Below are 9320 nucleotides of genomic sequence, written 5' to 3' on the forward strand. Positions count from 1 at the left end.
TGGGCAACAGAAAAAGCTGGGTATTTGGTGAAGCAGATTTAGTACTTCTTGGCCCACTGAAGTGGATACTGAACAGTGTCTGGCTTTTACATTAATGAGGCAAGATCCAAACCAGTCTCTGGAGTGGCTTAACAACTTGGCCACGTGTCCATAAATTAAATGGGGTCTCTTAACTGATGTAATTTCACCACATTTGCCAGCCTCAGAGTGGTATGTATTTACAAAGCACCTCAGATTTGTTGAATTTGTTATGGCTGTGTTGGCAAATGCACACGGTGTGTTTGTGAGCCCAGTTTCACAAGGAAGAAGGGTTTCAGTTTATATCAAGGACAGTACATTTCTATGGTCAATTGAATTTATTTAATGCCAATTTGTGGTTTGTTTTTCAAGTCAATGCCACACAGATTGCATCACCACAACACAGGGCCAGTAGACACTTAAAATGATCATCTCCTGGAACTGGCGAAAGGGGCCTGTGTGAAACATTAGTACACCATGCAAGCTTCCATCACACTTGGCCATCATGGACATTCAACTCCTCCCATCAATGTCCTTTACACACATAAAAGAATTGGTAGATGGGGATGGCTAACGTTTTCAAGGGTGAACTGTTTATTTTTTGCTTAACTCTGGACATGCCCAGAGAGCATCTGGTTTATTGATAGACAGCTGTCTTCTACTGTTCCTATTCAGTCAAAGAGAAAGAAACCCCTCAGATCATGAGCAAAGATACACTGGTTGTGGTGTTGTAGACTAGTTTGACAGCCAAGCTTTATAGTTTCTTTGAAAATGTTTTGGGAAGAGATCCAAGAACAGTGATATGGATGTTCTCGGTGTGTTTTCTTTCAGCAAGAAGAGAAATGCAAACCATACGTTTTTGTTGTTTTATTTGTCCGTTGCATAATATGATTCAAACTCAAAAACAAATATCTCCTAAAGAGACAAACATACACTCTTAAAGATAATGTGGGTTCACATGCTATCTAAAATGAAGGCACCCATGTCATCACAAACATATATATTTCCCACTCATACAATAACTCAAGTAAAATACTCCCTATGAAAAGGGACTTATTTGTAAATCATGCTTGTTTGCAATAGCTCACACTGTCTTTAGCAGACAAAAAACAAACGGCACACACATTCCCCTGAGGAAAATGCCTGTAGTATGATGGTCGAAAATGGAAAGTAACGAAAGCCAAACCATTTTTTTTTGTTGACTGAAATGCTACACTACATGGCATTTCAGTTTTGCCTGTATTCAATAAGTAAATATGTAAAAGCTCCACCAAAGACTTACTTTTAACAAAAGCAGTGGTTCACAAGTGCTGAGGTAAGTTAGGTAGTCCATTCAGCTGCATACTGCATACGTTTTTAAGGATATTTATCCTTCATCACTGGAGTGGAAATCACCATTAAATGTGTACTGGTGTACTATTGCTACTGGCTGCTGCGGCAGTTTCTGTGACTCACCCTGTCAACTCTAGTGCAGTGGAACATTCAAGAGTATTGCAGTGGATTAAGTCTTAATATGAATGCCAAGCCCAAATGGACCAGTGTATAAGCATGTGCGTGGCATTGGTGCTTCAGTTGCCTCTAGTGGGTAGAATGAGTTGCACGTCATGATTTGTGTTCTACACATTATGCAAACAGAAAGAACAGTTTGAGATGGATATGCATGATCGACTGCTTTTCTTCTTCCAGATTCAGAAGCTAATTGAGTTAGTGAGACTCCTTAATGCCACAGTGTTAGCAGATGGCGGTAGGAGGTGCATTTTGGCCACGCCGATCCAAGTGACTGTCCAGAAATGGCCAAAATAGTGCTTTTTGTTTTGGTCCAAAACTGGATGAAGCCTGTACTGGTCACATGTATAACAAAGTAAAGGAGGATGGGATGGGAGGGGGGATAATATCAATGCATAATGTTAAGATGAAGTTGGATCTCAAAGAGAGAGTGCTTTTCAGGTAAAAAAACAAAAGAAACTAAAGTGTGTTAAGTAAACCCTGATAAAGAACTGAGGATCGAGACAAAGGACAGCAGAGAGAGGGAGCGATGTGGTGATCAGGATTGAGAGGGTACCCGCTCTGTATTGTCGCAGAGCTGCTTGTAGCGATCGAGGGGCAGCGTGTAAGCGGCCAAGGCCTGCTGGAACTCGGACAGTGGGCAGATCACCCCACTGCAGCCTGGGATCCGCTGGTCCTGGGGGTCAAGAGAGGGGGAGTTAACCAACACCAGCCATGAGGACCATGACTAACGCTAATGTTATGTGCAACAGCTACAAAAGAAGGAACTCTGATAAAAGTGCATTCATATCACTATTACCCAGCAAATAAACAGACAGTTAGGGGTTTTATATTTCACGTTCACTCTCCAGTCACTATTGTGTACTTTCAATAAAGAACATGCCAAATGTGATCTTCCAATGACTAATTTGAAGCTAGTCATGTCCACTGAATTGTTCCATTAAAAACAACTTGATGCCTCTTGTTAAGGCCTGGGGTGGCATGGCTATGGGGTTTCAGTTACCTGGCCCAGGTAGGACACCTTGACGAAGGACTCTTTGGTGGTGCGATGTTCAAGCAGCTCCAGGGTGATGTCGGCAGCGTAAGGCGGCCATTTCATGTCAAAGATTCCGAGGGCCATCAGACATGGCATCAGCGTGGTGTCATGGACAGAATACAGGAAAAGCTTCCTGTCACCACACACACACACACCAATACACAAATCTATAAATTCAGTGTTTCAATCCATTCACTTCACTTCATAGTAAGGATTAAGTCTCATGTCGACGTTCTCCTTGAATGCAGTAACTGTTGATCGTCCCTAACTGTTGATCGAATCTTCTTTGAATCCAAACTCCAATTGAAAAACAACCCTGCAAGGTCATTTCTCATTAACATGTTACATCCTCTCTAGGGGTAATGATGCAGGCAATGGAGGTGGGGGAAAATGAAAATGAGAATTTCTGCCACCTTGTGGCGATGCCTGGGGCATGCATGTCACTTGTGGCATGGTAGTGCTCGTCTGGGCAGCCTCAAGTCTGCCCCTCTACCTGGTGGAATGGCTCAATAAAAGACACATTTTGAAGGCTGATTGGTCAAATGAGCCACTGCACTCCACCAATAGGCGATGATCAACTGTTGTCAGGCAACACCGGATTATTATCTTGGACTGTGGCAAAGCTCTCAGCAGTGAGAAAAAGGTTTGGTTTTCCTCATTACACTTGATCCTTCAGAGATAACTTTGACTGCAACACTCATGGGCGCTTAAGAACAGTGTTTGTTTTCAGATCCCTCCTCTCATATTCTCACAGCCCTAAAACAAAAGCCTGGTATTGAAGTATTTCGCACTGGTAGGGTTGTTAATGAGGACTACAGTAGCCTACAATGAATGCGTACAGGCACACGAGCGTCTCAGCAGTGTTCCTGTTTCAAACCTAAACAACTAAATTGAGGGCCACTGTGAGCTTGTCTATTTTAGTAGGACCAGAGTAATTAGCGCAGCACAGCGAGGAGAAGAGAGGTGAGAGGAGACTCACCTGTTGGGCTCAGGGGATATACCCTTGGCTTTCTCGTCCATTTTGGTCAACACAGTGTCCAGCAGTGGTCCCACGCAGAGCTGCAGGTTCTCCCTACCATTATAAACCAACCAGGCAGAGAAGTACACAATATCACTAGAGGTATCTATATGTTTTACCTGTGTTGATTTAAAAACTGTATTGTATATGCTTTTTCAGTTTAATCACACTGTATTTTTCCCCTTTCAGAAGCCCTGAGTTGATGTAGCTCACCTCTTGCTTGGTTCATAGATGTGGTAGATCATGTCTACGGCTCTGCGCTCTACTATAGTCTTCCAACTGGCCAACTCAGAGGGGCAGGCCAGGCCATGTGTCTATACACATACACACAAATTATTTAAAAGCTCAGATCATCTGATACACTTTCAACAGATAGATTTAGACACATCTTGTCTGTCATCGTCTAATTAGATAGATATTTCCACTCAAAACACTATGATCAATGGTATGACTTAAAATGATTAACTGAAGAAATTACTTAACGTGAGTAACTGACTCATACAGGATAGTGGAAATACAGGAAGTGGACTGCTACTGCTATGATGATACAGTAATCTACTGTTAATTAAAGGTGCTATAAGCGATGTAACGCAGTTTCTAACCTAAAACATTTTTGTCACATACAGCTAACATCACCTCACCATAGCTGCTGCTATGTCTCCGTGGACAGCTTAGGCTCCAAAAACGGCCACAAAACAACTTGGGCCAACCTTTCCCATAAAAACAACAAACTTTTCCAGCAAATCAGACAAGATGCGTGTTTGGGAGAGTTTCAATTGCACGAGAGAGAGGTGGAGGGAGTAGCGATCTAGCTCTCTGTTTTGTTTGAACGTCAACAGAAGTGCCGTTACCCTGCGTCGCTTATAGCACCTTTAATACAACATTAAACATGTGTGATATGACTGGTGCCTATGCGGTGCTATGTTGTGTGATATATGGGCAAATCACCTCACGAGCCACCATGTCATCTCTGATGAGGATGAAGTCAACCTGTTGATGGGAGGGGATTCCAAGCTCACTTTGGATTTTGCGCAGGTCGTCTGCGATGGCCGGCAGTGTGGACGATTCTGCCCAGCGGTGACTATAGGTCACACACACACACACACACACACACACACAGAGACAAGACAAACACATTCAGAGTACACCCATCACCTTATCTGGCCTGCCTCTACGGTAGAACATCAGCAAATGACTTCCCTGTCCTCACTCAATCACTCAATTGGGTTTTATCAGATTATTTGGCTATAGGCAGAGAGAGGACCGTGTGTGTCAAGCCTTGCTGACACAGATCAGATGGTATGGAACATTCAAGAGTAGAATGTTTCCCAAACATGGAACATTCCAGAGTGGGCATTTCACATGAGCCATAAGTGACCATCTGTGAGGCAGCCCCATGTCCTTGCTCACACACCCACCCGCTCAGCAGTCTCAGCAGCTTGCAGCCATGGTAGTTTGGGTACAGGATCTCCTGCTCCGCCTCCGTCGTTAATATTGGAACAATATCTGCAAGTCAAATGAGTAAGAGTGGTTGAAGGTGTCCCAAAGACACCCTTTTAAGGAAATGAAGGGTGACAGTAAATTATATGAAGGCAGGGGAATATGATGGTGATATGAAGGTGGGTGAATTCAATTATCTTCAATCTTGTTTGACATAGATTGTAGCTTTTCACACACCCACACACGCAGTGCCCTTACCTGCCTGCTTCTGTTGGAACAGACCTGCCACCAAGCACTTGGCTGACTCAATGGTCCGAACAATGTTGGTGGAGCGCACACTGTAAAAAGAATACACACACAGAAATGCGGTGGACACAAAGACTATTTACCAGGACAGGGGTGTGTGCTTTATATTTCAACCAAAACAGCAAGCTAATCAGCTTACTGACACATAACTGTCTGTCTTACATGAGACGGGTAATGTTTTAATGAGTCTGATAAATGTAGTATCTTAACACCACGTGCAGTGTACTCACTAGACTTCGGCAGGACTGAAGGTGGGGGTTAGGAAGGGCACTTCCTGTATATATCTCATCCTCAGCCTTTTGCCCAGCTCATACAGTTGCTGCATGCCAATTGTGGTCAGCTGACCCGGGTAAGTTCCACCCTGAGTTCAGACAATGCACACAGACAGAGACAGACACAATGACTTTCCATAGGACGCATAGAGGCTTGATAGAACATATAATGGGCTGAAACTGATTACGCTGAAACATTACACAGAAACTGCACTTTGTTATATTATTTTGGAAGCAAAGTTAGAAATGTAATAAAAACTGAGATGTAGTTTTATGGCAGCGCTGACTGGGTAGTGGTGCAATATTGCAAGAGGGCAAGCCTGTTCAGCCTCTATTTCTGTCCGTATAAAAAAAAATCCTCATCTGATCTCTTACGTAATCCTTATCCCTGATGTGCATGTGAACAGAAGAAGCACCAGCACAAGCACACATATCAGCTTTAAATCAACAGCATCAGCAGTCATAGCCATACAGTAATATCCAGAGTATGCCCTGGCACACGTAAAATAATACACATCCCACACTCACGCTCAGTGTATTGGCTCTGTAGCTGTCCTCCACAGGTGCTGGAGGTCTTGGTCCTCCTTGAAGGTCTGTCACCACGTAGTTGATTCGGGTGTGAGGGGGAACATCCAGCAAGTTAGGCATCCATTGCACCTATGGTAGCACCATACATCATCATCACAGTGAGTACAGTACCACAGGGCAACAGATTGCTTTTTCCGGTTTTCGTAGATCATGGATTGGTCCGGACATTGACACAGGGAATCAGTCTATGCATCAACATTCCACTAGGAGAAAATCATTGCGATGCTCACCTCTAAAACGTCAGGGATAGATTTCAGCGGTGTTCTGGCGCCATGTCGGAACAGGACTTGGACTAGTTTGAGCTCCAACTGCGAGGGGTCCACATTCTTAGCTTGGCACTCTGAAGTGGCTTCGGGCTTGTTCTGGGACCAGAACAACGAACCGAGCGCCACCGACCCAAGGCCAACTACTCGAGCCCAGACAGTCCTCATTGCTAAAATGCGTCTTTCCTCAGGTTGGGAACAAGTAGGCTACTGAAATGGGAGGCGTAGCCTTTTCAAACAGGCGCTGTGAGATTGAGCCAGGGTCCTGTGAATGAATGACAGCATTAAAAAAGGTATGGTCCATAAAAACACTCAAGTGGAGGAAATGACGGCGTAGCCTAATACTGACACCCATCCAGTAAGCTTATATATGATACAGGTTATCACGGAAGCCTCTAAAGTTATGTAACCTAACTTTCTACATGTAGAATTCACATAACTAAATGGTATGATATAAGTGAGTTGAGCCATTGGTTCACTGAACGCGTGTAACAGTTAACGTTTCACCAGAAAGCTAGCTAAACTTATGGCTACTATAGGATAGCTTAATGTAGGTTAACACAATAACACATATTGACGACAGGGAAAACGGGACTTAATGTAGCTCCGTCACTCATTACTCAACATTAAGGACTCACTGGTATGTTGCATCAATAATAAGGTTTGTTTTAAATAAAATTCATCCCTCCGGTAAAAACATGGGCATGTCTATTACATTGACAGACCCACTGCGCTCATTCCACACACTCCGGTTGTTCAGAAAACATCGGGCAGTACATTCTGGAGAATGTAGTCTTACTTGATACCTGCCTAATGCAGAATAAACGTATTTAAACTACATTCCCGGAAAAAATAACCAGAACTTAAACTCATTCTCCTGACGTCATATCCTTTACCTAAACTTCTACCGTAAAATTAGAAATTTGGCGCAAAACATTATTTTTTTCATGTCCAAAATTCTGTATTCCTGCATATGAACTGCAAGGAATCTCTAGGCCTAATAAAAAATATGAACGGCAAAGAATCCCTAATAAAAAATAAGTTCTGACACTTGGATTTTTTTTTGAAAGAGCAGGATTTTGTTAACTTGAATCATACAAATATGCGGTAGGCCTATTAGTTAATGAGATTGTACAATCAGCAACACCCCAATAGACGACACAAGGGGCATTACAACGGTTTTACTGACATGCATTTCAGTCATGGAATTTTTAGCATTTCAGTATTTACTAGTATTTTAAAGGTTTTATTATCTTTATAACGTGGAATATCTCTGTGCAGTGGTGGAAACCCTGTTGTTGTCGTTGTTGTTGTTGTCGTCGTAGCCTACATGTCTATGCTCTTAATTTGATACAGCTGACACTTTTTGCTGCCTTTTTTTGCTGCTTTAGCAAATTTCTCTGTAATATGCCAGCAAGTTACTGCAAATAAAAGATTAATTTCCTTACTAACCAACATTACCAACTTAATTTGATTTAATTGAACTTATGTCTAACTACTTAAAACCTAAAAACAGTAGAAACAATTGTATGACTTTTTATTTTAACATAGTACAAACAAAGAGCAACAATCTTTTTCATCATCATCTTTATTATCATTAAATATTACAGTTCTTTTCAACTTACACACAAAACCTTTACATATCACATTCTGGAATTTCTTAAACCTGTCACTCAAACACCACTCCATACAAAACAAACTCATTCTCAGTTTTTGACTCAGTTTTCAATTTCATAAAACACTTTTTGTAAAATACCACATACAATTTATACCTAACACACACAAATCGTTCAGTAAGTAACTCATTTTTCAAACACAACCACTAAAACCGCTAAAAATGCCACCACACTTATTCACCAGGGCCTCATGCTCATTCCTCACTCCTATGTACACTCACACACACACACGCATGCATGCACGCACGCACGCACGCACGCACGCACACACACACACACACACACACACACACCATTTATTTCTTTGGAAAAATCAGCTTTTTCAAAATGCTTGGTGTGGTTTATGTGGTTGGTTGTATTTTGCTTTGTTTTTTTCCCTTGTGTGCCGTAAAACACTATTCACAGCAGAACAGAATTGGGGAAAAAATAAACATGTTTAGTTTCAATATTGCTTTCATGTTTATTGTGTATATTTCAACTTCTCTCTGCAGATTACTTTCAGTCTTGTATAGAAATATACATAGAAGCTCCTGAAAGACAGAATAGCTTTATGTTTAGAGCAACAGTATGTACATTATATATTCAAACATGTAATGTTTTGATTAAAGTGTTAAGGCTGCTTGCTTATGAGACGTGTTCATAATATTCTGAATGTTTCATTTTCAGTGTTTCATTTTGCAGATATGAGGCATTTTGCCTTTTGTGGAGTTTTGAAAAAATGAGAAAGCAGATGTAGCCTATAGTGTAGAGTTCTTTATTATAAAGTGTCCAGCAGGGGGTAGTAGTTGACTTCTCAAAGCACCATTCCATCAACTCTCTCTCTCTCTCTCTCTCTCTCTCTCTCTCTCTCTCTCTGGGAAAGTAGTGAAGGGTTGAGGGCATGTCTTGGTGAGGGAAGAGGCGTATCCCGGGTAACAGGATTAGTCATAGTTTTGACCATCGGTCTTCATATGGTGCCATGCAACAGTACCTCCACCTCAAAGAGAACAAGGATTCCACCTGCTCACCCGCAGTCACACTTCTGTATAGATCACAAACCTATCCACATACCAGTCTGCCCACGCATGTGCGCGCGCACACACACACACACACACACACACCTCTCATGGTTCAGAACTCAGCCGCCCAACTCCTCACCTGCACTAAAAAACGTGAACATATCAGCCCAGTTCTGGCTTCACTCCACTGTCTCCCCAT

General features: G+C 42.2%; 1 protein-coding gene across 1 annotated transcript; it reads right to left on the minus strand.

Annotated features, from left to right (window-relative positions):
• Positions 1-870: 870 nt before the first annotated feature.
• On the minus strand, positions 871-7193 carry acp6 (acid phosphatase 6, lysophosphatidic). Its single transcript, XM_076263470.1, has 11 exons — positions 7086-7193; positions 6415-6712; positions 6125-6253; positions 5555-5685; positions 5277-5356; positions 4997-5084; positions 4527-4659; positions 3792-3892; positions 3540-3632; positions 2528-2693; positions 871-2200 (listed from the first exon to the last, which is right to left on the minus strand). The coding sequence occupies exons 2-11, from the start codon at positions 6613-6615 to the stop codon at positions 2063-2065; spliced, it is 1260 nt and encodes a 419-aa protein (XP_076119585.1). The 5' UTR covers positions 6616-6712; positions 7086-7193; the 3' UTR covers positions 871-2062.
• Positions 7194-9320: the final 2127 nt, after the last annotated feature.

Source organism: Alosa pseudoharengus, unplaced genomic scaffold (assembly GCF_046254945.1).
Source record: "Alosa pseudoharengus isolate Yale_2024_CS ecotype anadromous, Long Island Sound unplaced genomic scaffold, YU_APseudo_1.1 YU_APseudo_1.1_scf_3, whole genome shotgun sequence".
Lineage (NCBI taxonomy): Eukaryota > Metazoa > Chordata > Actinopteri > Clupeiformes > Clupeidae > Alosa > Alosa pseudoharengus.

Excerpts from the sequence above, each read along its gene's own strand:
- acp6 (XM_076263470.1), bottom strand. The coding sequence starts at position 6,615 with ATGAGGACTGTCTGGGCTCGAGTAGTTGGCCTTGGGTCGGTGGCGCTC. Across the intron at positions 6,254-6,414 it reads CTATCCCTGACGTTTTAGAG|GTGCAATGGATGCCTAACTT; the intron begins GTGAGCATCGCA and ends GTGCTACCATAG. Across the intron at positions 3,633-3,791 it reads ATCTATGAACCAAGCAAGAG|GGAGAACCTGCAGCTCTGCG; the intron begins GTGAGCTACATC and ends TTATAATGGTAG.